Source organism: Callorhinus ursinus, unplaced genomic scaffold (genome assembly GCF_003265705.2).
Source record: "Callorhinus ursinus isolate GAN/ISIS: 27379988/994484 unplaced genomic scaffold, GSC_fseal_2.0 scaffold72, whole genome shotgun sequence".
Lineage (NCBI taxonomy): Eukaryota > Metazoa > Chordata > Mammalia > Carnivora > Otariidae > Callorhinus > Callorhinus ursinus.
This window is the reverse complement of record NW_027397134.1, coordinates 5,495,717-5,512,551: the sequence shown is the minus strand read 5'-3', so window position 1 is coordinate 5,512,551 and position 16,835 is coordinate 5,495,717. Positions and strand designations below refer to the sequence as shown.

The 16,835-nt window shown below is 43.5% G+C and overlaps 1 protein-coding gene across 6 annotated transcripts in view; it reads left to right on the top strand.

Annotated features, from left to right (window-relative positions):
* Positions 1-15,228, top strand: part of EIF4ENIF1 (eukaryotic translation initiation factor 4E nuclear import factor 1) — a 44,928-nt gene extending 29,700 nt beyond the window's left edge. For 4 of the 6 annotated variants that reach the window (XM_025858221.1, XM_025858219.2, XM_025858220.2 and 1 more), the window contains exons 8-19: positions 405-540; positions 756-935; positions 1,701-1,933; positions 4,693-4,764; positions 5,224-5,407; positions 6,514-6,593; positions 6,913-7,055; positions 10,219-10,303; positions 11,583-11,715; positions 13,071-13,415; positions 13,689-13,853; positions 14,475-15,228. In XM_025858221.1, the coding sequence (XP_025714006.1) occupies positions 405-540; positions 756-935; positions 1,701-1,933; positions 4,693-4,764; positions 5,224-5,407; positions 6,514-6,593; positions 6,913-7,055; positions 10,219-10,303; positions 11,583-11,715; positions 13,071-13,415; positions 13,689-13,853; positions 14,475-14,716 (1,998 nt within the window). In that variant the 3' untranslated portion in view covers positions 14,717-15,228. The remainder of the gene's footprint in view (positions 1-404; positions 541-755; positions 936-1,700; positions 1,934-4,692; positions 4,765-5,223; positions 5,408-6,513; positions 6,594-6,912; positions 7,056-10,218; positions 10,304-11,582; positions 11,716-13,070; positions 13,416-13,688; positions 13,854-14,474) is intronic. The other 2 variants (XM_073886857.1, XM_073886858.1) reach the window with 2 other exon arrangements.
* The last annotated feature ends 1,607 nt before the right edge of the window (positions 15,229-16,835 follow it).

The following is a 16,835-nucleotide window of genomic DNA, read 5'->3' as shown; positions in this document are numbered from 1 at the left end:
ATATTTAGTTGAAGGCCACTAATCAGCTTGGCAATGGAATGCTTTACTGTGGTGCTGATTTTGATTTTGAAACTGTCCTCTGAGAACATTAACATTAAATAGTTCTTGGATTTTCTAATGAGGCGCAAAGGATAGAAAACCACATATTCTGTGACACGGAGGTTTTTCATTATATGCTAAGAAAGTACATGGTCAGTAACGCCCACCTTTGGGTTACTCAGAAATGACCCTGGAGGGGAAGAAAAATTAAAGATGTTGAAAATCGTAAATTCTGAGGGTGTTTACCTTCAGGTCAGCAGCATCAAAGGAAGTTTCAAAGTAAGTGACCTTTTTTAAAAATTTGAACCTTGTTATTCTTTTCACCTAGAAACCATTATCTTAGCTCCTTTTGTCTTTCCCTTTAGATGATAGAAGATGTTTTGGGAGAAGGGTCAGTCTCTGCCAGTCGGTTCAGTAGGTGGTTCTCTAACCCCAGCCGATCAGGAAGCCGATCCAGCAGTCTTGGGTCAACACCACATGAAGAACTGGAGAGACTAGCAGGTAAAATGGCTTCAGATTCTGACTTTGAAGGTGGTTTTGAGCCTTCTCTGACATGGTTCATTCTATCTTTGTTAGGGTCTGTTAGGGTTAAAGGGTCTCTGGATACTAAAAAACCAGAAAACCTTCAATTTGTACCCTTTTAATACTGTTGAAGATCTATTTCTGTGCTTTATTGGGACCAGTTAATTAATGAATATATTTACTTGCAATATTAGGTCTGGAACAAGCAATCCTCTCTCCTGGGCAGAACTCGGGGAATTATTTTGCTCCTATCCCACTGGAAGACCATGCTGAAAATAAAGTGGATATTTTAGAAATGCTACAGAAAGCCAAAGTGGATTTAAAACCTCTTCTTTCCAGTCTTTCTGCAAATAAAGAAAAGCTTAAGGAAAGCTGTAAGTGTTTATTAAGAGTCTGCTTTAGGCATTTGAAAAAGTGTGGATCTCAGTCTTAAGGCAGTTGGTTCTAACGTACTGCTGTTTCATCAAAAGTCAAATAGAGAGTGGGTTTTAATGTATTTCAAAATTTTTATCAAACAATACCACCTCCTTGAGAATCTAGTAGTTAGTGGATCGTGGGCTTTTCCTCCAAGTCCTTTTCCTTAACCTGGAGCCTGATCATTATACTCCAGTTAATGCTGTAGTCCTCCTGGACATAACTTGGCAGCTTCTCACACCTTTGCCCCAATCTGCCATGTTCTTGCTTAGGTTATGCGCCCTCAACATAAACCTTAGTTATAAAATAACCATAGTTATAGTGCAGGTAGCAGTCTTGCTGATGTTAGGCTATCTTGCATTCCTGTCCCTGGTAACAAATCTCCAAAAGACTCATTACGAGAGGTCCTCCTGCAGGATGCACATTAGGATCTTATTAAGTCTTAAAGCATAACACCCCATGGTTGTGGTCCCCCAGCTTCTAGCATCTAAACATTTTGGGTTTATTTTATGCCCTCTCTTCCTAAGTACATAATTATGGCCTTGTTTCCACTGAGCAACCATGATCTTAAGAGTCTTCAGTTTGTGTGTTTTTGGTATCAGCCTTTTCTGACAACCTCAGTTCAACTGTGAAATTATTTTCACTTTAACCATCATGGTAGCCGAAGAGCATTCCTACCACATATTCCCTTGCTTGGCTTGATTTGGATTTTCTCAATCTTTCAGCGCATTCGGGAGTTGTGCTGTCAGTGGAAGAGGTAGAAGCGGGGCTCAAGGGCTTGAAGGTGGACCAGCAGGTGAAGAATTCGACTCCCTTCATGGCAGAACACTTAGAGGAGACCCTGAGTGCTGTAACGAGCAATCGACAGCTCAAGAAAGATGGAGATATGACCGCATTCAACAAACTAGTGAGCACCATGAAGGCAAGTGGGACTTTGCCTTCTCAGCCCAAAGTCAGCGTAAGTATTTGGCACAAACCCCAGCCTTTTTTCTCCTTTTCCCTTTCTATTCTACTTCCCACTAATAAATGGACTTACAAAATGGTATTCTGAGTAAGTTGAAAGTTCTTTAATAGTCATTTGATCCTTGATGCTTTTGTGTGTTCTTTAATTATCACTGTGCTATTTGTTATTAGAAAAAGCAGGCTTGTGGTTAATCTATATGTTTTATGGGTGACGGTGTAACGATTTGAAAGATTTGGATATAACTTTGTCATTGCTTAAAAAAAGTGTAAAAATATCTTTTTGGATACACTGCAGAGAAAGTTTTCAGTTTGTTCAGCTACTTAAGCCAAAATAACTCACCATGTTTTTATAGTAAAGTCTTTCTTTTCACATGTTTTAATCACCCCTATATACCTGGAATTACCTACTTTCTTGATTAGGCAGTTGGCAGTTGTACATATCATTTATAAAATATCTAAGATGGATTTTTCAAGACCGTTGCATTCTGTCAATTTACTAAATAGAAAAAGCTGTGACTTGTAAAAACATTTTGGGGCACAAATTTGGGTTATGCATGTGGTGACTGCATGTCAGTAAATGCAGGTGCATAGCCCATACTGGTCTTTGTCATAACACATTAGCAGTGGCTCCCAGCCATGGCCTAAAGTGTCAGTATTGCTATCCCTTGATGATAAAGGTGATAGAGGATGCTGGGCAAACCTGAATAATAAAAACATAAACGTAGGTTTCTTCTTGTTGCTAACTAGCAGCAAATTTATTGAATTGAATTTTGCCTCTTGTTTTCTCCTGTCATCTTTTCTGGGAGCTACAAGTTGGTCATGATTCATTGTGCCTCGTACCAAGGGAAGGAAACTGGTGTTTTTTATCTGACCAGCAGTTGGCAATAGATTCCAGCAGAGGTGCCGTTGTTGCTGGCCTTACTGCCAGGACTGACTCTACCTCTGAAAGGAGGCATCTCCGGTAGACTTATTTCTTTGTATCTGACCGCACCATGCCAATTATAGGGGAATGTTTCTCTTAAACCGCTGTAGTAATGAGTTACTTAAGAGTTAGTTCCATAATTCCACAATGAATCACTAGATACAGATCTTTTCACATGAGGACCGGATTAAAAGATCACAAACTATCCTTTTTGCTTGTTCATCTGGGTCTTAGTGATTAGGTGCTTATAAGTAGCTTGGGTCACATCTTGGAAGTAGCTTCTTTTAGTGTGAATGAGTAAAGAAGTGGGAGCAGGGGGATTCAGTAGTTTACTTGATGTTTTGAACATTTTGTTTCAGATACGATGCTAGGGTTTGATACTGATAAAGTTGACCCTGCGTTGAGAGGGTAACTGGTTTGATGTTGAGGTTTCAGTGCTCTGAAATATATCTGGTCAAGGGAGTGAGCCTCAAACACCTGTGTAAAGGGATGGAGGATATAATTCAAGTTGCTACACAAAAAGTTCGCATAAACCTAACCTAGAAAAGAAAGCAACAAGGAAAGTAATGTAATAAGCACACCAGGTATTATCCCAAAATATCGCTTAATTTGCATGTTGTTGTTAAGTCATGGTCTATCCTAAAATCAAGTCTTCAATTACTATGGCTATATGTGTCATGTATACTATTAATCTGCCTCCATCTTGTAGGTTCAGTCCTGTTGTTTTGTCACCAAAATAGGACATACTGGTTCACTCTAAACTCCATTTCAAACTGAATGGTAAAGGCTCTATCATCCAAATATAGTAAGCCATGTAGTGTAAAGTAGCCCATTTTTGTTAGATGGAATTAAATGACTCTTGAGGAGATCTCTTATTAAAAGCATCTGCAGTTAGGGGCGCCCGGATGACTTGGTTGATCATCCGACTCTTGATCTCAGCTCAGGTCTTGATCTCAGAGTCTTGAGTTCAAGCCCCGAGTTGGGTGCCACACCAGGTGTAGAGCCTACTTTAAAAAAAAAAAAAAAGTTCCAATTCTAAAACCAACAATAAAACACTGGGTTATCTTTGGGCTCTTTGTCATGCCTGAGGACATTGCTGTGGACCTCTGCAGCTTCACCTAGTAGAGGGGAAACTGTAACAGAGCATTTCAGGCAAAGCTGAACGGGCACAGGGATGTCCTGAAGTGCAGGAGGTGATGCCATTTGGATAACTGCTGCTGCATTAAAAGAACAGAGTGGAGGATCTGAATTTTGCCCCATATGTGAGAGCCATTTTGGAACAGCTTGTTTAAAAATAATAAAGTTAAAATTTCCTGAAATGTGAAACTCTTGAAATATAACAAATCTGGCCAAACTTTCATGTTGTTTACTAGGTTTTTAACTGCTATCTGTGGTCTATAAATCTTGTTTCAAAGATAATGGGTAGCAAAGGTTGCCTTGAAAATTAAAATCTATAAATTATCACAGTTTCCTACTTGTGGCTTCTTAAGAAGTGCTCCTGTATTTCACCGTTTTCTTTCTCCCTTCTTTTGGTCACAGTGTTAGAAACAGTGAAATGCACTAGAGTTGCCACAGGGAGAAAAAGACCATATGAGAGTCTCTGAGTGGACTTTGCATATACATGTGAAGATTCTTTCCCTTTCCAGATCTTTGGGACCTGTCTGATGAGCAAGTGGAACAAGGGGATCTAAGTTAGTTTTCTGTGCCTTGGATATCATTCTGCTTAAGTGCCAACTCCCTGGGGAGTTTTTAATGCTTTCTTGTGGTTCCCAATGAACCTGTAAGTTAAGTGTGTAAGAAGGTTAAAACCAGTTTTCCTTTGACTTTTTTAGCGAAACCTTGAAAGCCATTTGATGTCCCCTGCTGAGATTCCAGGCCAGCCAGTCCCTAAGAACATCCTGCAGGTACTTCACCATCTTATACCAAGGCCTCGGAGTCCTGAACACTAGTCCTTTGAACTGGTTTTGTGTCCTGGCCCAGCTTCGGGCCTTCGAGAATGATCCATGTGGCCTGGCAATCGAGGATACAGTGTTACTACCTGACATAGTTCTGTGTTGCTCTTAGTCTCATTGTGGGGTGGGGAGGTGGCTGAAGATTACAAAGTAAGCCCTTGATTTCCAGCTTACAGGTTTACAATTTCTATAGAAATTGAAATATCTAACCTATATTTGTAGCACTAACTTAAAGCAAATGTTGTTAGCTGAACAATGACAGAAATGTGTTGCATGTACATGTGCCAGAGTCCTTCAGTGGAGCATGAGGGACATTCATCGTTGGCTTCCAAAAGTTAATCCATAATTCACAGCCTCTGACTAGGAGGAAGAAGTAGGTTTGTTCACAAGGATGACTCTTTCTACCCTCAGGAACTTCTGGGTCCGCCAGTTCAGAGACCTGCTTCTTCCAATCTTCTGAGTGGCCTTATGGGGAGTTTGGAGCCTACAACAGCTTTACTGGGCCAAAGAGCACCCTCTCCTCCCTTGTCACAGGTGTTTCAGACACGAGCAGCCTCAGCAGACTACCTTCGTCCTAGAATACCATCACCAGTTGGTAAATGCTGTTGTGCCGAGATGTATGTCCATTCTCCCCCAGCCCCCCCCCCACAAAGGTTATACTTGTCCCCTGGACCTTGCACAGTCTTTTTCATGGGCATCCCTAAAGAGCTTAAAAAGAAATGTGAATTTATTATGCCTCTTGGGGGGGATGGTGAGGCCCAAAATTAGAAGACCGTTTATCTGGCTGCCCTTCTAGATAAATATACTCATTGTTCTTTCTCCTAAGATTGATCAAAATTGTATAAATTGGATCTAGCTTTTTTTTTTTTTTTTTTTTTGACAGAGAGATAGAAGCACTAGTAGGCAGAGAGGCAGGCAGAGGGAGAAGCAGGCTCCCCACTGAGCAGGGAGCCCGACGCGGGGCTCGATCCCAGGACCCTGGGATCACGACCCAAGCCGAAGGCAGCCGCCTAACTGAGCCACCCAGGCACCCTGGATCTAGCTCTTTAGTCTTGTTCCTTATTTTGGGAATTCAGAGAAGTTGATTTGGCTTCCTAGGTTTTTCCTTGATAGAGTAGGAGTCAGGGTGGTAGCTCTCTACCAACTTAATGAAATTGGTACATATCAACTGTAAGGTCTTGTGGCTAAAAGCTGTCTTAGCATAAGTGTTATGTAAAATCTCAGTGTTCCTGTCACCCTGGATCACTTTAGGCTGATGGGCACTCTGGCCCCTTGCCAGTCATACCTTCAGAGTAAGCTTTTGTACTATCCTTTCCCCAGTTAGTGAGATAGAATGGGAAGAGTGTCAGCCTCAAAGCCCTGGACTCTACTTTGGTTATCAGCTGGCTTGGTGATAATGAGCCATATCATTAACTAGAAAAGCACTTCTCTCTCAGATAGAGGTCTCAGCTCTGAAAGGGACAGAGCTGACAGCTTAGTGGGGTAGATGAATACACCAGTAATTTGGGTCATTAAGTGCTCTGATCAAGGTCCACATAGCCCAATGTGGGCGCACAGAAGAAGAGGGACATGATCAGCCCAGAAGTCAGTACTTGCCTGAAAGAGGGGATGTTCAAGAAGCAGTAGCATACGGTAGTGCTAATAGCTCTCTCATAGATGTGTGCGCTCTTGACACTCACTGGTACGCAACTTTCCCGTCAGGTTTCACAGCAGGACCACAGCAGCTCCTCGGAGATCCATTCCAAGGCTTGCGCAAGCCCATGAGCCCTGTCACGGCCCAGGTCTGTCTGAGTTAAGTTTTTTGCTTGCTTTTCATCCTTATTGTTGACTGTGGGATAGAGAATTGTTGCAATGCTTGGAAGTGGTTTTGAACTACAATTTGAGCTCAGTAAAAGCTAGAAGATGGGTGAATAATTAAAGTCATACTTCATTAAAATCCTGTTGAGCGGATGGCAGCACAATTTAGTCAGGTTTGCAGTGCCTCATCTCTCTCAGCTGCTGCTTGAAACATACCTTTCTAAGAGTGAAGAGAGTCCTCTGTAAAACGTGCGTGGACTGGCCTCATTTTTCTGCTCATCTCCCTCTGCCACCTCCGTTCAGCAGATGAGCCAGCTAGAACTGCAACAGGCAGCTTTGGAGGGGCTGGCCCTGCCACATGACCTCGCAGTGCAGGCAGCAAACTTCTACCAGCCTGGTTTTGGCAAACCACAGGTGGACAGAACCAGAGATGGATTCAGAAACAGGTAAGTTACTAACTAATCCTGCTGCCCTTATGGGGATTTGCAAGTTAGTTTTCCACAAATAAGCAATTAGTTATCCACAGTGGTATCCTCTGTGGTACACACTGATGGGTTTGTACAATATATGGGGAGAATTCCGTCTCCAGATGTGCTGTAGAGGAAGTGATACGTTTGAATTCTGCAGGAGCCTAGGCTTTTCATTCTACATAATTTTATTTATATTCTTGATTTAAAGCATTCATTTATACAAATGTAGCTAGCTGGCACAGCTCCGTATTTGTTGTTATGAGATGATGAAAAGCAAAACCACCTAGCTTCCTCCTCTACAGATTCCTTGTTGAGTTACCAAAGTGTCCTTTGATGCAGGTTTGCTGATCCATTATCTGTTGGTCAGAGCTAATGGGTTTGTTGATCAAAGCTATAAACAAATGATTACTGACTTCAGTCTCCTGTTCCTTCCAATAGTTGCAACAAGTAGTAATATGAACCATAAATTAGGGGAAAGGGGCAGCAATACCGTTCTTTTTTATTATGAAATAAAACAAAACTGCATTAAACAAATGGGTAGCTTATTACAAGACAAACTCCTCTGTTAGCTACTCAGAAGCTCCCTCTGTGCCCTGTCCTGGTAATACCTCTTCCCTTTCTCAGATCCCATCCAGCCTTTAAAAGTAAATACGGGGGGGTAGGGGGGGCGCACCTGGGTGGCTCAGTCGTTAAGCATCTGCCTTCTGCTCAGGTCATGATCCCGGGGTCCTGGGATCGAGCCCCGCATCGGGCTCCCTGCTCAGCGGGAAGCCTGCTTCTCCCTCTCCCACTCCCCCTGCTTGTGTTCCCTCCCTCGCTGTCTCTCTGTCAAATAAATAAATAAAAACCTTTAAAAACATAAAATAAAAAATAAAACTTAAAAAAAAGTAAATACTGGGGTGCCTGGCTCGCTCAGTCAGAAAAGCTTGCAAACTCTTGATCTCGGGTTTATAAGTTTGAGCCCCACGTTGGGTGTACAGATTACTAAAAGAAAAATAAAAGTAAATACCACCTTCATTTTTTTCAGTTTTATCACCAAAATGTTTATCCCTGATCATTAAGTCCTGCCCAAGCAATATACTTGGTAATTAAGAAGTACTTATATATTTATATGATTCTTAAAATTGTCATATCAGTGTCTCATTGTCTTCAGCTGGTTTTGTTGACACTTTCAGAAAACGTTGAAACCAGTAAGTACCCTGTATTCTTGCATAAATGTATTCTATCTGTATATAGTAGCCCTCAGCCTAAACAGAGAGCTCAGGACTGGTCTGCTGAGCTTCTCAGTGGATTTCTCTCTGTAACGTAGTTTCTTAATAATTCATTGACTTGATTTATTGACTTTCAAAGCACTTTTGCTATCCAGAATTTTATTTGCTTTTGGCAGCAACCCTGTAAGGTAGATGGTATAAATTACTGCATTTTACAGATATAGAAACTTAGATTTTTTTTAAAATTCAAGAGCCTCAGAAACTAATAAGGAGACCTGAGTCAGTGTCAGCAGGGCCTTCATGTTGTTTGAATCAAATGTTGACCTCTCGAGCCCTCCCCGAACACCCTGTATACACTTGTGTCCCCCAACAGACATGTCTGGGGTTTTTTTATTTGTTTTTTATTGTACTTACCACCTTCTGGATTACTATTTTTTGTCTTTCTGCCCATAGTAACCCCTCTACCCTGCAACTAAAAGAATGTGATGAGGCCAGAGATTCTTTGTCTGTTTTGTTTATTGCTGTATCCCCCGCACTTTAGCTGGTGTCTAGCACATAGCGCATGCTCAAGTATGCTCATCAGAAGGAGTAAGTGCTAGGTGTGCAGAACCACCAGCCTTGGGGTTTTCCTCCTGACCACTCGGAGTACTACTGATCGGTTTCTCCATCATTGTTGCTCAGATTGGCGGTATGGCAGCAGTGGGGCTTACCTGGTATAGATTGGAAAGAAGCCATGGGTTTAGGAGTCTCATCTGCTTATGATTTAGGAACTCCCAGAATCACTAAAGCTTTGGCCGTCATGGTACAAGGTCTGATAGCTGAAATGGCAGTGAAACTCTCATTAACCAGTGAGCTCATATAATTCATTCTTCCCTGAGCCTTTTTACATCTTCAGCTGTTTCCTGTTTTCTCCAAGTGAAGGGAAAATGAGTAGAATGGGGTGAAAAGGGAAATTTATTCTTTTAATCTTCGGGAGTTTGAGAGTTTGGGAGGCCTGGGATCAACCTTGTGTGTGGACCAGGAGTGATGGGGAATGCTGCATGTTACTAGGTCTTGAAATAGCTGAAACTCTTGGTACTCTGTTTGATCTGAAACAGTGTCTTACATTGCATCAGTTCTTTGCCAGGCCCTGTGCTAGTTACTATTGCTCCCTACTCTCTGGAGCACAGCCTGGCCCACAGAATGAAGATTCATAGCCTGACCCCCCCGACATAATCTACAAATAAACTATACACCAGCCCTGGATAACCCTACATTCCCAAGGCCTTGAACCTGATCCTTCTACTTGAATCGTTGTTCTCCATCTTAACAGCTTTCTCATTGGTCACACTCAATTTAATGCAGCTTCTTCCCAGAGAAGCTTTCCTGGAGTCTCTTCAGTTAAGAGTATTGTGTCACTCCTTCTGTATACTTTATTTTCCCTTTCACCTTATTGTTATCTAGTATCTACATGCCTTTTTTCTTTTTTTTTTTTTTTTTTTTAAGATTTTATGTATTTGACAGAGAGAGACACAGGAAGAGAGGGAACACCAGCAGGGGGAGTGGGAGAGGGAGAAGCAGGCTTCCCGCTGAGCAGGGAGCCCGATGCGGGGCTCGATCCCAGGACCCTGGGATCATGATCTGAACAGACACTTAATGACTGAGCCACCCAGGCGCCCCTAATATCTACATGCCTTAGTTTGCCCTGGTTAGTGTCCCTCTTCTAGACAAGAGTTCCTGCAAGGCCGAGGACCATGTTTATCTTTTGTCTTCCCTCAGAACGTAGCATGTGGTTTTGCATATGTTAGGCACTTAATAAATGCTTGGAAAATTGAAATGGTTGAGGGAATGGGATATTAAAGTCCTAGGCTGGTCTTGAGTATTCTTTGGTTTTAGGATTTGGAGTTTGAGCTGCTTGGAGCCCATACTGATACTTGGTTTGTTCACAGGCAACAGCGAGTGACCAAGTCACCAGCACCCGTGCACCGAGGGAATTCCTCTTCCCCTGCCCCCGCTGCCTCCATCACAAGCATGGTCAGTGACCTTTGCTTTTGTGAGTGACTTTAAGGCTTTCTCTGTTTGGTTGTGCTTATATTTTATCACTGTGTACCCCACAATGTCCTTAAATGCCTTTCTAGGAATAACTGGCTTAATATTTATTAGATCTTCCCCTTTCAGGATACAGTCTAACTCTTAGGATTCTAGTGAAGCCCCTATACTGGGGAAAGTATGCTCCAGCAGATAGATGAGTATGGGCTAAAACATACAAGGTGATATAATATGTTCAAACAAATGAACAGTTGGAGTGGGGAGTAGAGGATGATAGAGGTGAAAGGAGGTGAGATGGATGGGGGCTAAACGGGTTGGATCATGGGGAATCCAGTGAAACATGGTGGGAACTTCATAGATTCAGGTCTGTGATATGAATTAAAGCTAGGACAAAGGAGTTTGCTTATTTGTGTTGTTAAATCTAGTTTTACAATGGACTCATTCGTATTAGCTTTTCTTTTTTTTAAGTTTTATCCCCCAGAAACCTCTATCGCCTTGTCAAAGCTGATAGACAAGGGGAAAAACTGTTACTCTGCTTCAGGACCAGGTCTTTGGCACCAAGCACTTTGAAGACAGGGTCTAGAAGGGGCTTCTCTGTTCCTAATTCATGCCCTGTCTCCTGCCATCAAGGAGTTAGGATTAATGAGAAAAGTCACATGCACAATAAAATCATCAAAGTAAAAATGGGCAGTGAAGAGATGGGGTCAAATGACCCCAAAAGGAATCCTAGGGGCTGAGGAGACTGTTAAGATAATTGTGAATTTTCTGGTAGCGAAGTTAAGATGGGATTCATTAAGAATATAGAGAAATTTAGGTTCTGAGGTTGTCTCTGAACTGTCCTTTCCCAGCTGGAAGGGCTGTTGCTCTAGGGTATACTTCTGGCCATGTTCTTCTGTGTTCTCAGCCTAATCCCAGGCTAGGGAAATGGCCGAAGCAGGGGCTGCATAGGTAGGCCCCTATCACCACAGACACAGATGAGTGGGTAGGTTGAAGTTCTGTGCTTTAACTACCTTTGTGCTCGAGCTAAATCTAGGTTTTGATGAGAATTTGATGTGAGCAAGGGATGATGCACTTAGGGCACCACCTGTCTGGCCCATCCTGTTTCTTTTCCTCCAGCAGCTAGACACCAGAACATTGGAGTTGGGTTTCTGCCACATGTAGCCAGTAAGGGGATTCGTCAGCTTATTGAGTAGTTTGACCAGTTAAGCCTGGCTTGATTAGGAAAGGCACTTAGAGAACATGCTAATACTGTTTTTCTCCGCAGCTTTCTCCTTCCTTCACCCCTACCTCAGTGATTCGTAAGATGTATGAGAGCAAAGAAAAAAGCAAGGAGGAGCCGGCATCTGGAAAAGCAGCTCTTGGTGACAGTAAAGAAGACACTCAGAAGGCCAGTGAAGGTAATGCAGAGCTATTGAGGGTGTACTGCCCAAGAAAGTATGTGACAGAGCATGGGCGTGAGTGCTCACCAGCTAACCTTATTCTCTGCAAATCCCTACGGAAAACCCTTGCCTACTTTGGACCACAGTTCAGTGTCTGACAGAAAGGCATTGTACCAGTTCACAGCTGCTTGGCCATTTGACATTCTGACCAATCTAATAGTGGTATGAGTGCTAGTATGAGGAAGAGTTTTAGTTTAGAATCTTTTTTTTTTTTTTTTTTAAGATTTTTATTTATTTGAGTGAGAGAACATGAGCCGGTGGGAGGAGCAAAGGGCGAAGCTGACTCCCTGTTGAGCAGGGAGCTGGATGCACGGCTCCATCCTGGGACTCTAGGATCATGACCTGAGCCAAAGGTGGACGCTTAACCAACTGAGCCACCCAGGCGCCCCTAGTTTAGAATCCTTATTGAGGCTTCAAAGTTGATTAGTACATTTATTTGGCAAATTAATGTGGTACAACCAGTTTTACTTCTGAAACGTTCTCTCTAGCCTGTGGAGACTAAGTGTCCAGCAAAATCCAGCAATGGGTGAAGCATAAGGTGTGGAGAGCCTTTTAGAAGTATATAGAAGGGGCTCCTGAGTGGCTCAGTTAAGCGTCCAACTCTTGATTTCAGCTCAAGTCATGAGCCCCGGCTGTGTGCTCGGCTCACTATGTGCTCAGCTCGAAGTCTGCTTGAGATTCTCCCTCTGCCCGTGAAATAGATTCTAGTAAGTTAGGTTTACAAAAGTCTACAGTATTGGTCTGAGAGCTTTTTGCGTATGAGCAAGCTTCTGGCAAAAAAGGAAATTCTATTGGTCCTACTAAAAGGCAGTTCAGATTCCTTCACTAGACTGTAATTTCTGTTGTGATGGATTTGCATAATTTTACTTTCCCCTTAGGCTAAAAATGCATGTTAATCCCAAGCAGTTGACTAGGACAGTACTAGCTCCCACACAGATCTGACCCACAACCATATGGGCAGGCAGAGCAAGGTGCCTAAGTTAGACCACCAGACCTTAAGCCGGGTTCACTTGCCCATAGCTATTCCTGGGTTGGGAAGATAGTACGAAAAATAAACTTTGTTCCAGCAAGGCATTTGGAGACTAGCAATCTTGGGGTCTAGTTCCAGCTGTGTCCCTGACTACCCCTGTGACCCTGACTAGGCCTGTTCATAAGGCAAATGATGGTTCCTATGATACAAGCCTCTCAGTCTGCTGAGGGGATCAAATAAGGACTGTAAACTTTCTAAGAAATGAGATTTGCTAGATCATTGGGAAGACCATGTTTGGGAGAAGTTTGCCAATACCAAACTATTGTTTGTCGGGTCCTTACAGAGAACCTGCTGTCATCCAACTCTGTGCCCAGTGCTGATCGAGACTCTTCTCCCACTACAAATCCCAAACTTTCAACGTTGCAGCGGTCTTCATGTTCTACCCCACTGTCTCAAACTAACCGTTACACCAAAGAGCAAGATTATCGACCTAAAGCAGCTGGGAGAAAAACACCCACTTTGGCATCCCCGGTTCCAGGAACACCCTTTCTCCGCCCTGTCCACCAAGTTCCCCTTGTCCCCCATGTCCCCATCGTTCGGCCTGCTCACCAGCTTCACCCAGGGTTGGTCCAAAGGATGCTGGCCCAGGGAGTACATCCACAGCATCTTCCAAGTTTGCTCCAAGCTGGTGAGTTTCTGACCTGGCATGACGACAGTTGCCAGAATTGAAGAAGTACTATACTGTGAGAAGTTTATCCCTAGAAAACTGGTGCTAGGTTTTCCATCTAACTCGTGGGTAGTGGGTCCAATCCAAACTATCCCTTAGTCCATTAAAAGATGAAGCAGCTGGCTAGCTTAAGAGCATTGCTCATTGCTAAAAAAACTTGTAGGTCAGCAAAGCTTGAAAATTTCCAGGCAGATTGATAACTTCTCACCAGTTTTGTTTTTTCCTGCCCAACAGGTGTGCTTCCTCCTGGGATGGACCTGACTCATTTACAGGGACTATCTGGCCCAATCCTGGGTCAACCGTTTTACCCTTTACCTGCAGCTAGTCACCCTCTCCTAAACCCTCGCCCTGGGACACCTCTGCATCTGGCAATGATGCAGCAGCAGCTACAGCGCTCAGGTAGGCTCAGGAATGGGCCGGGGGAGCTGGGGATGGCCTGAATAGGCTTCAAGCTTTTGGACCAGTTTCCAGTAGAGGGGATGAATTACATGATTCATTCTCTAACTTATCCTAGCAAGATTGGGGCAAGGGGATAACCAGAGAATAGGATGAAGTAAACCAACCTCAGTGGGATTGGGAATTCCTATCCCTACAAAGATTGCGGGAGAGCTATGCCTTGGCATTTTTTTGCCCTCTCTTAGAGGAGGTGGAGAATCCTGACAGGTTTAGCATAGAGACGATCCAGAATAGGTGCCCTCTTGCGTTGGTGGTATAGTGGTGAGCATAGCTGCCTTCCAGAATAGGTGCCCTCTCATCATTTAATGTTAGTACTTCTCTGATGTGGCTGCTTGGCATGGGGAAGTAGTGGTCCTGTCATTTAGGATGCTTCAGAACAGCTCTGCTTTCCAGGGTATTGTCTTTTGGCATTTTGTGAAGGAGTTAAGGAAACCCTAGAATAAATCCTCCAGTACAGAATTCTCTTCGGAGTTTTATGGATAAGACTTGAGGAAGGCAAGGCCTGATACAGAACTCCTTTCCTGCATACGTTCTGAATGATCACCTTCTTTCTTATCCCCATAGTTCTTCATCCTCCAGGCTCTGGTTCCCAGGCAGCAGCTGTCAGCGTTCAGACGACCCCTCAGAATGTGCCCACCAGGTCGGGTCTGCCCCACGTACACTCCCAGCTGGAGCATCGCCCCAGCCAGAGGAGCAGCTCCCCAGTGGGCCTCGCCAAATGGTTTGGTTCAGATGTGCTACAGCAGCCCCTGCCCTCCATGCCTGCCAAAGTCATCAGTGTAGATGAACTGGAGTACCGTCAATGAACAGGGCAGGCAGGCTCACCTATGCCTGGACCTGTGGTGGCACCCTGATTAGGACTCTTGCTTCCTCATCTCGGGTTGGTTTATGGACTTTTACTTTGGAGCACTCTGCGAAGCTATTTAAGGAAGCCCAGGCACCTGGTGTGGTCTGCATCGACGCCAAGTATCTTAACCAATTGAATGGAGCCTACATGGTCTGAATACAGGATGCCCAGTGTTGTCAATCCTGGAAAGTCTTTTTTTGTAAGATATGTGAATGAAGTGTTGGTGTCTTCACCAAGAGGTAGCACCTAAGGGTTCTGAAGAAATAAATGTATAGACCCTATGTACAGACTTGTGTATAAACAACTTTTGTATATACATATAGGATAGCTTTTTTGAACTTATACAGCTGTACATAAAAGTAGCTGATATTAGTTAAGCCTGTGTCAACATTTTTTTTTCCACTTGTACATTTGGGACTTTATCTTTTCGTTGATTAAAGTTGCATATGCTAAGTGTGTGAATGAAGTGAATGGCATTGTTGTGTTTATTTCTTCCTGAATTCATTCCTTCTCATTTACAATCAGCTGACCTGTGAGGTTCAGTAGGTTCCCTGAGGGAAATGATCTGAAGTTTTAATTTTTCTTTAAAACTCAGAATTGAGGGGCGCCTGGGTGGCTCAGATGGTTAAGCATCTGCCTTCAGCTCAGGTCATGATCTCCAGATCCTGGGATCAAGCCCCACGTCGGGCTCCCTGCTCTGCAGGAAGCCTGCTTCTCCCTCTGCCTGTGCCTTTCCCCACTGCTCCTGCTCTCTCCCTCTCTCCCTGTCTCAAACGAATAATTCTTAAAAAAAAAAATTGAACTCCTTATCTCATTTAGAAGGAAGAATCATTGGCTGCCTTTTTTGTCTTAACAGGCCAGCTTAGGCTGGAATGACACTACAGGAAGACTTGCAGGTTAACACCAGATTATAATGTGTACTGTCTTAGATTAAAACCACTAGTGAAAACAATTTATTGGGTAATGATATATATGGTAGCTTCTCCCAAACCATGTTTACTGGGGCAAAAGTCAACAGTCCGTTGGCATCCTGTTCTCCAGCTCAAAGTCCCCTATAAGGAACAACAGGACCTGAGAGTTCTCAGTCAACCCATTAATAAGTCCTTTTTCATATGAAACTGCCCTCAAGACTGCGTTAGCAGACTCCTTGTGTTTTATGTCTCATTCCTCAGCTCACAATTATTTCCATTATTCGCCTTAACTATATGCACAGCATTAGAGAACAGTATTCTACCAGAATACCGTAGCTATGGTCTTGAGTTCCCTTTCCTGACTGAGGGTTTTTCAGTCCTACTCTGAGGTGGTAACTTACTTCTCAAACTCCATTCGCCCTACTTCTCAATACTTGTCCATGTAGGGCCATCAAAGCTACTCTGACTTCACGCTAGAGGGTCAAATAATGAGGTGGTTCTTCACCTGTAGGTGAAGGCCAAGGTGGTTGGATTTTGACTGCAAGGATAAAAAACAGCCCGAGTCTTCAGTGTTAGGAGTGTCGCCTATAAACCTGGAGCTGCCCCCACCGTGACTTACTACTTCCAGGAACACAAACCAGGTTGCCTTTCAGCAAAACCTAGCTCTGTGGACTGAGCATGAGGTCTGTGTCTTCCTGGTACTTCAACTTCATTAGTCCTCCCACTCCCCAGGCCCCCATGGGATTTGCTCTTAGGATTCCTTAGCTTTAGAAATAAAGCCTCTGTTTAGAATTCTTACAAATGCTTTGTTTCCACAGGTGGAAGCTGGAAAGCAGTCTCAAGTAACAATAGGAGAACACAGATGCCTGAATCCACTCCCACCTTTCCTACGTTTTCTTTCACTTCGTCCCCTTCGTGTTGAACCAAGAGTTGTAGGTGTTCAGTGGGAAGAATTGGGCCAGAGCTGCCAATTTTCAGGCTAGAAGCTGATAGGACCGAAATGAACAATATAGGCACCGGGCAATGGGCGAAACTATTTGCCAGTGGCTGGTCAGACAAGAGCCAGAAGGAAGTAAGGCAATGTTGCTAATACTAGCACAGCCGAAGGTAGAGAGATTTTAAAACTATTTTGGTGTAGGGGAGGGAGAGGACGCTAAGGCAGTCTTT